At 44.6% G+C, this 17,531-nt stretch overlaps 1 protein-coding gene across 6 annotated transcripts in view; it reads left to right on the top strand.

The window, feature by feature from the left end:
- The window catches only part of mical3a (microtubule associated monooxygenase, calponin and LIM domain containing 3a), an 82,256-nt gene that overhangs the window by 54,414 nt on the left and 10,311 nt on the right, over positions 1 to 17,531 (top strand). For 2 of the 6 annotated variants that reach the window (XM_069686946.1, XM_069686948.1), the window contains exons 21-31: positions 284 to 479; positions 2,466 to 2,734; positions 3,702 to 3,872; positions 5,499 to 5,582; positions 6,271 to 6,384; positions 6,464 to 6,543; positions 6,619 to 8,692; positions 8,773 to 8,867; positions 10,310 to 10,360; positions 11,106 to 11,213; positions 14,213 to 14,306. In XM_069686946.1, the coding sequence (XP_069543047.1) occupies positions 284 to 479; positions 2,466 to 2,734; positions 3,702 to 3,872; positions 5,499 to 5,582; positions 6,271 to 6,384; positions 6,464 to 6,543; positions 6,619 to 8,692; positions 8,773 to 8,867; positions 10,310 to 10,360; positions 11,106 to 11,213; positions 14,213 to 14,306 (3,336 nt within the window). Of the gene's footprint in view, positions 1 to 283; positions 480 to 2,465; positions 2,735 to 2,996; positions 3,457 to 3,701; positions 3,873 to 4,358; positions 4,422 to 5,498; positions 5,583 to 6,270; positions 6,385 to 6,463; positions 6,544 to 6,618; positions 8,693 to 8,772; positions 8,868 to 9,077; positions 9,255 to 10,309; positions 10,361 to 11,105; positions 11,214 to 14,212; positions 14,307 to 15,158; positions 15,210 to 16,155; positions 16,207 to 17,531 lie in introns of those variants that run through there. The other 4 variants (XM_069686950.1, XM_069686944.1, XM_069686947.1 and 1 more) reach the window with 4 other exon arrangements.

Below are 17,531 nucleotides of genomic sequence, written 5' to 3' on the forward strand. Positions count from 1 at the left end.
GCTTACAGACTGACATGCTGACACACTCTAGTTTTTAAAGAGAGCAGCACAGTGGATTTGTTTCGGTTAACTTGCACAGACACATAAATACAGTGAAATGCTTAAATACCCTTTCATTCAGTCCTGCATGGTTCCTGCACTGTGGAGGGTTGTGTTTCTCTCCTTTCTACTATTGCACCCGCCTGATTCTCAGTTTTTTTTTTGTGCTCTTTTCCCTCTTCCCTCCACCCTGATGTCATCGCGTCGCCTGCTGTCTCCACCTGATGCTCACTTGTCGACCCAGCACCCGAGGTGAACGGCCTGCAGGAGCCCAGCCTGGCTAAACGTCTGCGGGGAACTCCGGAGCGCATCGAGCTGGAGAACTACCGTCTGTCCCTGCAGAGAGAGGAGGAGCTGGAGGAGGTGCCGGAGGAGACGCTGGCAGAGCACAACCTCAGCAGTGTGCTGGACAAGGCCACAGACGCTGACCTGGGCTCCAGGTAAACACACATAGACAAGTCTGAAAAGTCTGTGAATTCACGCAAATTAAACCAATTGCTGCAACTTTTCTTCAAATTTGACCAACCATCCTTTTTCCCCGCGCATGTGAAGACGTTTATGTCACCAAACTCACAATGTTTGATATTCAAGATATTGATCCCCGGAGGTCTGCAATCTTATAAACATCTAAGAGCACTTGGATGTTAGATGTCACTGAATAGTCATTGTACAGTGAGATTATAATGCCCCAATATCTTATCAACTGCTTTATAATTCTGCAATTCTGCAGCAATAGCAAGTAGCACATGCACGTGCAGTGATAACTTTATAATTTCATGGCTAATGACTTTGTGTTATTCAGTTTTTAAACATCTTATTTGGAGTCTTGAGGTGACGTCAGATGGCTTTATTGGAGCATTTGTCCCGGTCGCTTTTTCCCCACGCATGTGAAGACGTTTATGTCATCAAACTCACATCTTTGATATTCAAAATATGAACCACCTGAGGTCTGCAATGTTGTCTAAACATCTGAGGGCATCTTTTATTGTATTACTTACCTGTTACTAGAGGTGGGAATCGCAGGGTAACTCACGATACGATACCTGGACCCCGATAACGATAACATCTTGATACAGCGATTCTGCCATAATTGATGAATTGCAAGACAATCATCTGATGATACATCATGATATGTGATTACATTTTTCTTCAGCCCATTCATTTCCCTTCACATTACCGTCATTCATGTCATAAGCGCCACCGTGAGGAGTGATGAAGTTGTGATGCGTGTTTTGTCCCATCCCTACTTGATAATGACGCTTGCATAGTGAGATAGTAGGTAAGCACTGATGCAGCGGAATCGGAGTTGGCAGACATCGGCCCATCGGCAAATAAGGTGGCATGCGCCGATTTTTATTTAACTGCTTTAATTGTACAGCAAATTTAATTGTAAGATTAAAGTATTTATGTTTTCAGAAAGGTTTTTGTTAGGCTATGTAAGCACTGAAACATGTTTGTACTATGAGCAGGTGATTCTAAAACAGGCTGAAGAGGCTTTTCAGGCATTTTTATGTGAAAGAAGTTTAAATAAAAAGATGTTTTGGGGATTTGAAAGATTGAATTCATGCTTTCTCAAAGAGTGTGATGAAGGCGGAATCAATTTATTTTTTTACAATGAAAGATAATTTTGGCCCCTTATCCAGACGAGGGCATTAATAATTACAAAAATTACAGTAATTGTAATAAATAACTTGTTAATTCGCCTTGGCACGTATGGACAGCACTGAATGTGCACGTGCAGTCAGAAAGTGGCATTTCAAGACCATTGACTTTATGGTCTTTCAGTTTTTACTCTTTTCATTTGGAGTCTTGACACTGAAATCAAGAGGTGATGTCAGGAAGACAAACAGCTCGCTCAGCCAATAGATGGCTTTATTGGAGCGTTTGTCCCGGTCACTCACAGTGTGTGTGTGTGTGTCTGTGTGATGTGTAATGTGTTAAACAGAAAAAACATTGCAACTTTCACTGCATCTTTTTAAAAAAGCTGCTGCGATATCAGGCAATTTTAGCCGCAACAATCACAGAAAATGCATAAGAAATCCTGGAGGGACTGTTAAGTTATTCAAAGTGAAGTCTTTTATTTTGAAAATTATCTATTTCCACATGTTTATATGAATGTATGAAAAAAACGTATTTTATATAGCATTGAAGTTCTCACTTTTTTGCTTTTATCTGTCGATTAAACGTCTTATCATTTCAACTCTAACTTCCTCTTTAGCCTGTTGTTTGATGATTCGTTGAAATCTGAGAAGGTTCAGTTCAGTTAATAACTTAAAAAGAAAAGCCATGTTTTTCCTGAACTTCTGTGTAAGATGTAAGAAAAGTTTGCATGAGAACCATGAAGATGAAGTTGATTCCTTCTATGACATTGCATGTTGTTTGCTTCTCTAACTCTGTACTGGGACTCCTCCTCTGCTCTCCAACAGCAGCTCAGAGTCAGACATGGACGATGAGGACGAGCAAGAGGATCAGTATCAGGACCACGACCAGGAGGAGGTGGAGGCGGAGCACCAGCCTACCAGCCCCTCAGACCTCGGCGGTGTTCCCTGGAAGGAGGCAGTCGAGCTCCACGCCAAACTGAGGGGCGAGGAGGGGGAGGGCGATGCTCTGCCCGACGCGGTCAGCAGAGACGGGGAAGTAGACGAGGAGGAGGAAGAGGAGGATGAAGATGAGGAGGAGGAAGAGTCAAGCGATGGTAATTTTGTTGTAATGTTGATGTTGTATGTTAACTCCCTGTCCAGACTCCATTTCCTGTTCAAAACTCCACCTGCTTTTTATCGAAATCTTTGTCATGTGAAGTGTCTCTGTGTCAAACATTGTTCTCCTCATCTTCTGCTTCTTTCCTCCTTTGTCATCACTCCCTCTGTGTCCACTGTGTCCGTGTGTCTGTGTGTGTTTGTGTGCGCATATGTGTATCTGTATGTTTTTGCTGGGCCTGTGTCTCCCCCTGCTGGCAGAGGGGGATTACTGCCCCTGGGATAGAGAGCTCCAGTCAGGCCTTTGGCTGGAGAAGTACCTGGCAGACGAAGAGGATGTTGGTACATTTAAAGGTAGCAGCAGAACGGCCTGTGGATGTGTTTGCAGTCACTTTGAGTGTGTTAATCCTCTGGTTTGGGTTTCTGACAAAAAGCTTTTACTTTTACATTTTTGGTTGTAGTTTTTTAAGGTGTTTCTGTTTTTAAATGTGTTTCGTTTTAAAGTGTCTCATGCCATTCTAACCTGCTGTTTATACCCTGTTTTTGTGTAAAGCTTTAATCCACTAATCGGATAAATGTTTGAGATTTGTGTTTCCCTCCAGGCGCTGCAGTTATTGTTTGGTAATAAGTGGCAAGAATTAGTCGGTTGATTTCTTTCTTTAATCTTTGAAACTCTTTCTATGGTTTTTGCAGCCTTGTGCATGCAGCCTCCCTCCCTCCACCTGCCTCTCTGATTATTTTGGATTGCAGCTGTAATCTAATTGTCTCTCTGCCTTCTCTCTTTCATTTTTCCCCTGTGTTTCCTTCTTCTTCTCTGCTTCTCTTCCTGTCCTGCACTACTGCTTTCCCTCTTTATCTGTCTCTGTTTTCCTCGTATGCACACAACTTTACCAAAACCCCAAACACACACACACACACACACACACAAACACACACGCTACACCACATGGTAACACCGTCATACAGCCAGGAACCTGCAGATCCAACAAGTCCTGCAGCCTGTGGATCCCCAGGCCATCCCAGGTTTGGTGAGAACACACCAGGACTCTGAGCGAGAAAAGGATGGCCAGCCGGTCTCGGCCTCCCAGCTCTCCCAACCCTCCCAACCCTCTGAGCTCACGCAGCCCTCCTCCACAGGTAACCCCCTCCCCCCACCAGAGGAGCTGCACACCTGGCAAACACCTTAACTGGAAAGGTCACAAGCTGTAGGCCCCACAGAGAGAAGGATCAGAGTGTCTCGCTTCACCAGTGTGGCTGCTGCTGTTCTGTTTGTACGTCTGTGTCTGTGACAGGAGGAGACCCTCCCCCACTAACCCCCCTGTCGTTTATAATCATCTTTATTTTGTACATTTGTGTCACGTTGCTTTTTTTGTCTCGGAATGTCTAATTTTGTGTTCAACCTTTTAATTTGTTGTTCAGAGTCGCTGTTGGTCCTCTGGGGTGAATTTAAAGCTCTTCAGTGACATCCCAGTGCACCATATAACCTCTTTGTCAGTTCTTTTGATTTTGTTCTGCTTTGTTCTTTTGTGTTCTGCTATTTTCTTTCCCATGTGTCTAATTACTTTCCTGTTATTTCCCTGCCATCTATCCCTCGTTGTTCTGTATCTTCTGGTTTGAACGTAGCCCCCGCCCACACATCCGCCCGACACGAGGCAGTGAGAGTCTGGTTGGAGTCCTTGTCTGGAGGTAGCTCAGACTTAAAAGGGATCATGACATCCCGCCTTAGACTCGTTCTCTATCTGTCTATCGGCTGGCATTTTCCTGGAGCATGCAGTAAACACGGCAGAGACCTGAACACTCACAAGCATGCATTCTGCAAGGCCGTCACTCTCAAGAGCTCAGAGCAACACCTGTATCTCACCTTTAACTTCCAACCCTCTCATCCTACTCTTCTAACTTCAATATGTACTGTCTTTTTACTCACATAATGTCTGCTCTGCAATGTAATGTATTCCACGACTTGAAATCACTTACCAGCGCAGTGTTCCTCGCCCTGATGGGTGATGCGTGAGGTGTTTCACTCAGATTCTGCTGTTACTGTTCTTACATTCTGCTCTAACCCACTTGTACTTTCACAAAGTTCACATAATGAGGCTGTTGAGATGCTTTATCAGCTGTTCAAACGTGAGTGAAGGCAGTGAGAGCCCTACACAGAAACGTGGTTTCACAGGCAGCACTCGTGTTCTGGGTAAAGGCTTAGAGAGGATCTCTGTGTGCTCAGAGCCTCTACAATCAAATGTTCTATTAGTATGTAGCTGTGCACACTCTGAACAATTTCACGCATTTGCAGAGGTGACTTTAGACGTTATTTAAAAATTGCATGAATTATCAGTGAGGGTCGTTCTGGGTTTAGCTCTGAAAGAAGACTCATCCCTCCTGACAAACTGTGTACACGAGGGGCCGCAGCTCGTCTCTTAACCCACGTCATTAACATTTTGGTTTTGCTTTGCTCGGTTCAAATGTCGTCCATTTGACATTTAAAGTAAATGGATAGCTGCATGTATCTTTCACTAATGCTACTCTGTGCTTATCTTTTGTACTACAACTATGAAGGTTTTTACTTGTTTGTAAAACTAGTGGACGATGGATTTAGTTTTGAAACCCTTCGAGCAATTAATTGGGCAACCTTTGAACTCTCGTACTCTTGTTTTAATGTAGCCAGCAGACAAGTGCAGGTTAAGTTCTTAGGAAGTTTTCTCTCTGTCGTTGACTAAAGAGGGAACATGCAACTGGCTGACTCATTTCTTGCTGTTTCTTTGTCAGAGCCCTGTGAGGATGAAGATCTGGAAGATCTGGAAGCAGAAGCAGACAGTCCAGACATGGAGCCCGGCACAGAGATGGATCAGGGTGAGCGCTCGGAATAATAATGAATGCTTCCACTAGTTTCTGGCTCCAGTGTTTATTTTGGCAGCTATATTAGATTTAGTAAATGTTTAGTTTTAGACACATTTTAGTCATCTCAACCCTTAAAAGTTTTAGTCTAGTTTTAGTCAATAAAAAGTCTTTCTCTCTTGGGAAAATCTGACGCTTTTACCTGTTTGTTTCAGGTAAAATTAAGACTTACATTTCAGCAGATCATCGAACAGTAAATGAACGATGAAGACGCAGCATGTAAAGAGTACTTATCATCATCGCTTCTCACTGAAACAGTCTAACTGAAGCAGGCAGCCGGTGATCGCTCCTTTTTGTGCGGGAGAAGCGTCAAATGACGTGTAAAACGGATAAGACAGATTAGACGCACAGTGGGGGAAAGTATGCAAGATATGTATGCATGTCAGACTGCCATCAACATTTTAGTCCGGTCTCGTTTCGTTAACAAACACAAAACAGACGTGTCGTCAGGGGTTTTATTATCAAAGATCTCTGATTAGCTCGTCAACATCTCGTCTTGGTCGTGGAAAAAAGAACGTTGATGAACATTTGTCGTCATTGTTAACGAAATGAACACTGTTTGGCTCACGATAAAAAGATGACAGGATACAGGAGAGTTATATATCTGTGTAACAATCTTCATAATGTGACGTTTAAATTCCAGATGACATCCCGTCAGATGCAGAAGCCGAGGCTCGTCTGCATCAGTCAGAGCGAGCCGACGCTCTCCCTGAGGAAGACAAGAAGTCAGACAGTCTCAGAATGACTTCAAGTATTGGTACATGTTCATTATTATTCCTTCCTATTCCTACAAACTGATTTGATATGAAATTGATTTAAACCTATTTCTTCTTCAGAGCCGTCCAGCGTCAGCCCCGCGCAGAAAGAGGATGTTCTTCTTTCTCCGCTCAAACCATCACCAGAGCCTGAAACTCAGGTGAGATACACACACACTCATCAAGTTTAAATGTGTGATGTTCGTTTGACTGACTTTTCTCTGTTTCATCTCCAGGCGACTCCGGTGACTCCTGGTGCCCGCTATTTCACAGAACCGTTCCTACCTGAGGAACCAAAGCTTGAGAGGACGACTCCATCTCCTTCTCCGGCTGCCAGGAGCCCGCTGGGCCCCTCACCTGTCCCCATCCCGAATCATTCCCCTCTCCCTTCACCTGTTCCAGTCCAGAATCCTCCCTCTGTCCCCTCTCCTGCTCCTGCTTCTCCTGCCACCTCCCCCGCCTCACCCCTGCCCAGTTCAATCACAAAATCACCTGTCAGTTCTACCATCAGGCCGGCCGTCGAATCACCTGTCAGATCCCCTGTTGGCTCCCCAATCCGCTCTCAGCCCACCCCCCTACCAGAGACTTGCACACCTAAATCTCCTGTCTACCCTCACCGCTCTATCTGCCCTCTCACAGGAAACCCCCTCTCCCCCATCTGTGCTCAGCCTTTGCCCTGCCAGGAGCCCTCCTCCCCCCTCACCTCTGACTCCCCCGTCAGAACTCAACCTGTCCCTGCGGTCACTTCCACTCCCATGACCAAAACAGACAAGGACACACATGAGCCCTCTCAGTCCACAGATTCCTCAACAGAGGAGACTCCATCTAAGAAGACAGACATCATCGAGGAGTTCTGGTTGAAGAGCGCTGAGATCAGGAAGAGCCTCGGCCTGACTCCTCTGGACCGCAGCAGTAAAATCTTAGAGAAGAGCGATGTTAAAGCTCCATCGCAGGACGTGACTCCTGCAAAGACACAGTCTCCAGAGGTGTCTGAGGAGCAGAAACCTGCCTTTACTGGCCGCGCAGTCATTCGCAGGCTCAACATTACTCTCGAGGGTCAGGTTATTACCCCTCTTGCTGCTGTCGAGCCCAAGAGTAACGGCTCTGATAAGCGGGACCTCAGCAGCAGCTCCGGCCTTGGGTTAAACGGGAGCATGGTCACAAGCCAGACAGCAAACAGTGACAGCTACAACACTTCCGACTCGGCAATGCTCACCCCGCCCTCCAGCCCACCACCACCTGTGCCTGCTAATCAGTCTCCAGCCGTGTTCCGGCAGCAGAGGCACCAGGTGTCCTGGAGAAACGGAGCAGAAAAAGCTCCCCCTGAGCGTGCCAAAGAGCCGGCTAAAACCAAGAGTCCTGTTCCTGCACCGAGGGCCCAGCTGAGCCCCGTGTCTGCACCCAAACCGGCCCCCAGGAAAGTCGCCTCACCTCAGGCGGAGACAGTACCAGAACCAGAACCAGCTCCAGTGGTGGTCATGAGGGAGAAGAAGAAGCCTCGGCAGGAGGAGCTGAGGAAGTCGTTTGTGGAGACGGTGGAGGAGATTCCGTTTGCTGATGACGTTGAGGAGACCTATGATGAGCGGACCCCAGAAACGAGCATGAACAAGTACTACACTCCTCCGACCAGTAAGCCCAGCAGGGACAGACCTCCCCTGCATCTCGCTCTCGCCATGGAAAATGGTAAACCTAATATCCCTGCCAACCCAGCCTCTAAGGCCCAGAGGGCGACTCAATTCTCTCCAGAGGCCAAGGAGATCGCTGAGGAGAGAATGAGGGCCAGAGAAAAGTCCATCAAGAGCCAGGCTCTCAAAGACGCCATGGCCAAGCAGCTGAACAAGATGAAAGAAACTGACACAGAGAAGGGTGCCTCACCGAAGGTGGCCTGGACTGTAACCCCGGATGCTGCTAAGAAAAATAAAAAGGCAGCTGTATCTCCGAAGACATCAGCCGTAAAAGCTCTTGAGTCGAAGAAAGCAGAGACTGTACCAGAGCGCTTCTTCAGCAGCAACAAGAGTCTGGACAGCTCGGTGGCTTCGTCAGACTCTTCCACAAAGAGCAAGAAACGAAGCTCCCTGTTCTCGCCGCGCAAGAATAAAAAGGAGAAGAAAGCCAAGAACGACAGCAGCAGGCTCTCCGGCACGGACGAGACGCCGCCAAAACACAAGTCGCTGTGGAAAGCCGTCTTCTCAGGGTACAAGAAGGACAAGAAGAAGAAGGATGATAAATCTTGTCCGAGCACGCCGTCCTCCAGTTCCACCACGCAGGACTCTGGGAAGAAGAGAACGTCACCTGTTGGGAAATCATCAGGTAAAAGATGTGCAGCTTTTAAATCCAGCATTTGTAATATTTCCTGAAAAAACAAACATGTTTCTTTATTTCTTTTACAGACTTAAAATCTCGCAGAAACTTGAGCTTCTCTGAGGACTCAGACCTGTCCTGTGACGATGTTCTTGAGAGGTCCTCCCAGAAGTCAAAGGCAGATGTGAGTAACAACAGATGCAGCAGACATGTCTCATCTGTCTGTCTCTCCCCGGCAGGTGTGCCTGTTTAGCCAAGAGTGAGTGAAAGGATGTTTGCGGAGGAGCGTAGCGAGGCTAGACGTCACGTGACCCCATCACATCTGCTTCATCCATCTCTGTTTTAGCTTCTCATGAAAACACTTTCTTTTTGAATCATTTCCTCCCCTGCTCAGCTGCACACGGACATCTTTGACCTAGTATCAGGCATTCAGAAGGATGTGATAAAGGAGGAGAAGCTGGAGAAGGAGAAAAGGAGGGAGCTAAAGGAGAGAAAGAGGGTGAAAGAGAGGCGTAAAGAAAGAGTGCCGGAGAAAGAGGTTGTTCGAGAGAAGGAGAAAGACGATGAGGAGGTATTGTGCAGAAGGGGTTCAATGATTTTGAATTTCATATAAACATAATTTTGGGAATTTATATAAAGTTTAGTGACCCCAGCTAAATACAGAAAGTTAACTTTATTGCTCCTCAGAGCAAATCATCACTGTTTCATGATACAAAAACACATTTTAAGGTCTCCAGCAGCACAGTATGACATGCTAAACACACGTCATAAATACATCACACAAAACAATTTCTGAATAAGAGAATTCTTCAAAAGGCCGGACTCATTAAACATGCAGGAAGCTGAAATTCAGCGCACAAAACCAGAATTCCTATCACACAAGTTCCTTTGTCTGAATCCATTTGCATTTATTATGTTGGGCTGAAATTCAAAATGATTGTCTCCACTGCTGCTCAGTCTGTCTGTGCGCGTGTGTGTGTGCGTGTGTGTGTGTGTGGTGGTTTAGATAGATCCAGTCGAGTTCACGGCCAGCAGCATGAATTCATTAACCGTCGTAGACACATTTTAGAAACTCAGACACGCTCCCGTTCTGTTTTCTTCATTTTTAAATACATGAAGAATGAATTGACATTTTCTTCTTCTTCAATAACATCGATCTGAATCTGGACTCTTGACAGCTCCAGGAGCAGGAGGTTAAAGCTGCATCATGCCTGCCGGGCCGTGTAGGATTCCATCAGAGCCCAGAGGACTCCTGTAGACTCCTCTCTAGTGACTGTTGTGTAGTTTACAGTTTTCCACATCTGTCAGTGCATTAGATATATTCTTATAGAGATCATTGTAGACTTGACCTGTCTTACTGCTTTGGGGTCAGACGGGTCTTTAAAATCCTTGTGATGTGTTGAACAGTTAGACTAATTCATGATTAACACAAACGTTGAAGTTGTCACTGCACCCTGCCATTCCTGTGTTGGTGTGGGATATTAACAGCCTGTTTTGACTGTACAAGCTGAATTATGACTTTAATTTGTTTGTTAATTTGTTAATTTCACATAATCATTAACCCATTTTAATCATATCATCTGTATCATGTTTGTTTCCTCCCTTTTTTGTTTTGTCTTCCCAAAGTCTGTTTATGTCCCTCACGCACTGGCGTTCAAGAGATCGTACGCCACAAAGGTAGTATTACATACATTCCCCTTGATAACCCCCACCACCCTCAACCCCACCCTCTCTGCGCATGTGCCGGTTTAATGTCATAACACTTTATGTGCACCTGGCCTCAAACTAACCGCCCCCCTCTGGATGCATGTGACAGTCTGAGCGCAGCGCCCAGTCACTCACTGCTGCTCAGACACGACTCGCTGGGTCACCTCTCTGGTCGCAGGGAAACCTGTGCGTCTCTTGATATCAGGGCTGCTCCTCTCTGTCTGGTACCATATTAACCTGCCTATCTGTCACCTTGGCACTGTTTTTCCTCCGGTCTGGCTCCTGGAATAACTTTGACACGTTCTTCCTCAGTGCTACTCTCTCATTCTGCTGATTTATGCCAGCTTTTCATGTCCTCACAAATCGCCCAAGAGCAGAAACATCGCTGCCTATCGCCCATTATTATGAAGAAGTTGCCATAATATTAAGAAGGATTATAACTGTGAAGCTGCAGTGAAGTTGATATGTGTCACATTGTCTTTAAAGATGTTTCTAAACCTTGAGAATATACTTTAAAGTCCTAGAGAAGCCTATAGATGTGAAGTTTTAAACACCCTGAGATAGACTGTGCTAGTCATTGTTGTCCCTCACCTTCAACAAGCTCCACCAGGTCCCCCCTCCTCTCCTGACGGGCCAGGACCCACGGAGGCAGCTCCACACATAAGCTGCTTTTAAGTGAGACTCCTCTGACTTCTTTTCTTTGTTATTACACCAGAAAACCTACACGGAAGAGGAGCTGAATGCCAAGCTGACACGACGGGTCCAGAAAGCTGCACGGCGACAAGCAAAGCAGGAGGAGCTCAAGAGGCTGCACAGAGCTCAGGTAACTGAGCTGAGCTGATCCTCTGTCACCACCAGGACATGGACGTGAACGTCTCTGTTGCTATTTATTCATGTTATTTCAGTTTCTCTGACACTTTGCTCTATGACAAAATAACTGTAAAACTTTTGCTCCACCGTCAGCCTTGACTATACTTTGTGCCGGTGCTAATTAGCTAATATATGCATTCTAACAACTTAGAATAATGCTGTTAGCAAGGTAACCATAGCTGTGTCTCAGTTCAGGGGCTGCATCCTTCAGTGGACGCAGGCTACATAGGATTAGTCATCGTAGCCTGTGTAGACGCTGAATCCAAACTGAAATGAGACGGTCTGGTCTACAGAGAATTACCTGTTTGCATCACCGGCTGTCCCCGCCCTTAACCTTACGTCACCAAACGCAGCTCCTGTCGCCTAGCAACAGGTCGTCACGTAACTTAACTTATTATTTTAAAGATAATTTGTTTTGTATCACAGCTGTTCGATTGAGTTAAACTAAAAACTGTTACGTTTAAAAGTGTATTCCTGGGACACAGCTCGCTGTACCTGCTAACATGTTAGCATGCTGGTGTTAGCTTTTAGGCTCTTTAGTGTTGGTTTACTCACTCTGAGTAGATCTTTTAAAGTCGAGGTGAAATGAAAAATGTCATTTTAATCCTTTTAGATCACATCCTCTGTAATATTGTGCATCTATTTGACAATATAGGGCAAAAAAGATACAGAAAATCAATTTCTTCGTATTCTTATATCAAAATCCGATAATATTTTCTTCCGGTAAAACTAAATTTCACGTGTGCTTACGTAAGTTAGCACCAAACACTTTCAACCAATCAATCTGCAACATTTAGCCGCAGAGCACCAAGAACGCTCGGTCAGTTAGCTAGCTACTGCGCTGTGGAGAACGTCTGTCTACGCCCACTTCTCAACGATCAAATCAAATCCCTCCAATGATATGTCCCGCCTGCACGTCCTGTTTCACTCGGAAATACATCACGATACGGAAGCTAGATACTCTCGAAATGCCGTTTCAGCTCGACTTTAAACTTAGATAAGGGTGCCTTTATACAAACAATGTACCAGTTATTGTCTTTAATTTAAAACATGAACTGGGTTATGTACATGCATGTAATGTTGGTGGTATAAACGGGGGGGTTGATTAATTGAATAATCGATTTTTAGATAATTTGGATTCCTCATGTTCAGCACACAATGATAACACAACAGAGCTAGGACACTTGTGTCCACTGCGTCTACAGTGGTATTGTTGTCACTGTTTCTCAGAGTTTTCCTGTTTTTCCTTTCTTTGTTTATTCACTATATACCCACTTAAATGTGACTCAGCCCTTTTGGAGTGCGGCCACATTCCTGTGTTGGTTAGGAAATCCACTGTGATTGATGTTGTAACTCTGCAGTCGAACTCTCAGTCCACTGACTCAGCACTAAGCCACAGCTGAAGTCTCTGCTCCTGGAGCTGCGGTTAGCTGGCCTGAATTTGCTTCCTTTTAGTGGCTATTTGCAGAAACCCAAACTGTGCTTCTTGTTTAGCTTCTGTAGCTGCATGACGCTGATAAAGTTCAGCACTGAGGAAGTTAGAGTCTGTGGGGAAAGAAAACTTTTAAATTAGGCTGTTCCTGCTCCTGCATTTTCTACCCCTTACATCAACTTACCCAAATGTTATAGCGTTAAGCACTCATATTCAGCTGGTTCAACTGGAACAAACACCGATCAGCCATAACTCTAGGACCACCTGCCTAATATTGTGTAGCTCCTATTTTTGCCACCAAAACAGCCCTGACCCGTCGAGGCATGGACTCCACTAGACCTCTGAAGGTGTGCTGAGGTATCTGGCACCAAGACGTGAGCAGCAGATCCTTTAAGTCCTGTAAGCTGCGAGGTGGGGCCTCCATGGATCGGACTTGTTTGTCCAGCACATCCCACAGACGCTCCATTGGATTGAGATCTGGGGAATCTGGAGGCCGAGTCAACACCTTGAACTCGTCGTTCCTCAAACCATTCCTGAACCATGTCTGCAGTGTGACAGGGCGCATTATCCTGCTGAGAGAGGCCACTGCTATTAGGGAATACTGTTTCCATGAAGGGGTGTACTTGGTCTGCAGCAATGTTTAGGTAGGTGGTAGGTTGGCCTTTGTGAAAGTCGCTCACATCCTTACACTTCGAGGACAAAATGTTCACTTGCTGCCAAACATATCCCACCCACTGACAGGTGCCATGGTAACGAGATAATCAGTGTGTTATTCACTCGACCTGTCAGTGGTCATGATTTTATGGCTGATCGGTGTATCTAATGCATCTACTGTGAATGCTGTACCACTAAACATGAGACGCTAAAGGAAGTTCTCCTCCTCACCAAAGGGGTGAAAACAGACAGAGAATAATTACAATACCTGAACACATAAACTCTAAAGTATGATAAAGATATGGAAGAGTCTTATATATATATATATATATATATATATATATATATATATATATATATATATATATATATATATATATATATATATCTATATAGATATATATATAGATATATATATTGATATGCCCCTCTGCCTTTGGTTAAGAGAAAATGCCCCCCACAAGGAGCTGGTTTTGCTTGTTGCCCCTTGTCGACATGAAGCGAGAGTCGGCTGAAGAGAGGAGTCTGTGAAACAGGAGAAGTTTCACGTGCAAATCCTGAAATAATACATCAGAACAGACTCGTTCTTTTATTTGCAAACATCAATAGAGTTGTAATTAGCCGTACTCCCCGAGCGCCCTGAGACATTTATTTTTAATGAGGGTAAACTGTTGCATCAATGGAGTGCTAGAGGTAACCTCTGCATCTGCCTCTCTCTGAAACGTATGGGACAAATCACATGTAATTAGCTGCACTGTAGAGGTTATTACGCTGTGCACTCATGTGAGGTAACTCAAGTTGTTTATAATCTACATGAGCTCCTGTGTTTCATTAATAATGTACCTGTAACCTGCCTCTCCGTTCAGATCATCCAGAGGCAGCTGGAGCAAGTGGAGGAGAAGCAGAGGCAGCTGGAGGAGCGGGGTGTAGCTGTGGAGAAAGCTCTGAGAGGAGAAGCAGGTAACAGCTTGTCACACATCCATCCCATGTGCTGTTGTGTATCCGTAAGTCTCCTGCAGACAGACATGAAGCCAATACTCAGTGAGCTGTTGGGTGTTGTAGGTTTCACAACACGTATAAATCTTTTGTTATGAACATTTTGTGGTGATTTACTGTGTGTACGACAGCTGAATGTACCTCTGTTAGACCGTCTTTTATCTGTATATCAATAGAGTTCGGCCTTTTCTACAGCTCTGCAGGGAATAATGATAATATTGATGATTAGGATGATGTAACCTAGAGCTGCTTTAACTCCGAAAATCTGTCCCTGTGTGGTAGTTTCAGGTTGTGTTGAAAGCCAAGTCTCCGCTAAGCATTAATTCAGCCGAACTGAAGCGCACTTCAGGACGTAGATTTGCGAGCAGAAAGACATATTTGTTCCTCCGAAGTAATAAACCCAAATTGTGCCTGACAAGGGACTATCACAGACAATATACTTCCAGGATGAAGAATGCATTAGTTGTTATGGGAGCAGCAAAGTTCATTATTTGCTGCGGTTATATAAGTGAGTGAAGCATGACTAGTGCTCAGTAGCAATAAGACATTATTTACGTGATGTGAGTTTAGTATGCGAGTGAAGTCCTGTGCAGAGTTGAGCGTGTATTTCATCCTAATTTACTTAATGTTGATGGAAACATAATCACAAAAGGCTTTTACTATGCTAATACATTCTCATAATGTAGATGCATTAATACTTTTTATTAAATCCGGCCATTTTCCCTCCAAACAAATAACTTTTTACTTCCCCCATCAGCTTTTTCTGCGGTCACTGTTTGAGTGTTTTAACTTGTTTACTACTCTACTCTCTTAAAGGCTTGTATAAAGGTACTTATACATTACCCAAACAGCACAAAAGAAGATCAGGTATTAGACTTACTGCAGTTACCTTTATTTTTCTTTATTATTATTGACATGTGACACTGTTATGTAGGCTCCATCTGTGGTGACACACTGCAACAGTTCTCCATCTCTGAACATGTTGATCTGTCCGTTCATAACATGTCCGCCATCGTCAGTCCGAGCTGCATGCGATCAGGAGAATGTGTGTGTGTGTCTGCCCGACATAGATTTGTGTGTGTGCTCGTTCTGGATGTGTTTCTGTCTCCTTCGCTGCCTCTCAACGAGGAGAGTGTCTGTACTCTGATCAGGACTCGGCTCACGCTCCGTGTTTAGAAATGCAATCAGAACGTAAGAAATCAAATCTAAATTGTTTTGCAGGCAAACAACTTCTTTATTAAAATAGTTTCTGCAAACATTTGCTGTGGCTGAGCGACTCGCTACAGATATTTGTCGAGACCGTATCCATTATCTTTTTAATGTTCTGAGTTACAGCAATCCAGAGTGATGTCTGACTCTGCTTCACTTAACACTCAGATGCCTTTTAGTCTGAAATAATTAAGCATCAAATCATTTTCTTATTGTAATCCAACATTCATAACTGCAGGAAATTACAGCTTTTCTCGCTGTTCAAACCAAGAAATATTCAAATCTATCTTGTGACATGTTTGCAAACGGAGGCTTTGTGTGGTAATAAGCAGACTGAGCCAGTAAACAGCAGAACAGCAAATCTATGTTGCAGTCTCTTATGATTTTGGTGTTGCACAGCCTGACTGCATTATGCACTGCGGTGAGTACTGTACGACTCTCTTTGTTCGGAGCGTCGCTGCAGTGAGTACGTGTGTGTACGAACATGTCTGCAAGAACGTGCATGACTTGCTGTTGTTGACGGTTTGTGTGCGTGTGTGTTTGTGCGCCCAGTTTGGGGCTGTGTGGAATAACTCCTATCTCTAATATATCCCTGTCATTGTAGACTATTGGGGAGATTCTAATTACAGTGAAATCCTGGACTTGCATCTGGGCGGTATGTATTTCAAATCTGTCGCTTTGAACTAACCTAATGGCTAACCCAATCTGTCTCTAACCCCCCTCCCCTCTTTTGTTTTTACTACTTGAGCTTTGTACCCTCATTATCTACCTGACTGGCTGGCTAGCTGTTTGGCTGGCTGGCTTTTTAATGCAATACTTTCTGCTTCTATAACCCCCCCTTCCTCCTCCCTCCTCCCTCCTCCATCACTGGGTTCTAGTGCAGACACTCTTTACATGAAACATAGATCAGACACTTGGCCTTGGCTGTCCTCTTAAGATCGTCTTTGATCTCAATAAACTTATGAATGATAGATGAATGAATTACTGAGTAACTTTTATTTGTCACTCCTCTGCACGCAGACTTTATAATACAAAGTGCAGGAGAGATACAAACTGTGCAGTGTCAATATTTAGACGTGCATTCAAACAAACACTGGACACTTGGACACAGAGGACATTTCCAACAAAGATAAATAAAGTAAACGATGTGCAGATTTTGTGCCTTTGACTTTGTTGACACGATATTCTGCTGCAGCTGAACGAGCCTCTTTCTTTGGTTTGTCTCACAGTGCAGCTAATCTGATCTGCTTTATGTGTAAATATATCATTCAAGAGGGAAAAAGAGCACATTAACATCCGATCAGACACAACACAGATCCCCATCCCCCCTACACACACGTACAGTATACTGTGTGAAAGTATTGTGTAACCAGCCCTGGGCTGACTCACACTAAACTGCTAGCATGGCCTTGTTAGCTTCCCCTCAGAGCTCTGCGCTGCTTATTTTCTGTCCTATAGTCCCAGCGATGGCTCCCCTGACTTTCTCATACCTGCTCAGTTGCATAACTCTCGAGTTTGTGCGTGTGTGTGTGTGTGTGTGTGTAGTGTGTGCTAGTAGGCGATACTGTAACCCTTGACCCTTAGCTGCTACGTTGGTCAACAATAACCCTGTCCGCCGTGTCTGGGTGAGACATCTCGTGGTTTTTATCTTGTCGGCCGTGTTTGAATATGAGTGGGATGCATCTTCTCCTCCTCCTGTCTGCTGTGAAGTCAGCAGGCATTTTTAGAAAGCCTTTTATAGTTTAGTAAAAGATGCATTCCCACATATTTGAGCAGGGCCTGTGCTTCTGTGTGGTTTGTTGTGCTGGTTGTTGTCACTAATCAGACAGGAGATTGCGTGGAGCTTCGATATAAAGATACACATGTGCACAATAAAAGTCCATTTAGTAGGTTTGCTAGAAGCTGTTTTTGTGGTTTCCTAATTGAGATCTTTGCGGCTGGTTCTGGTTTGTCGAAGTGTACTGAGTGTGTGATACAGAA

Source organism: Semicossyphus pulcher, unplaced genomic scaffold (assembly GCF_022749685.1).
Source record: "Semicossyphus pulcher isolate SPU_LCO1_2020_fin unplaced genomic scaffold, fSemPul1.0.p SCAF_8, whole genome shotgun sequence".
NCBI classification, from domain to species: domain Eukaryota; kingdom Metazoa; phylum Chordata; class Actinopteri; order Labriformes; family Labridae; genus Semicossyphus; species Semicossyphus pulcher.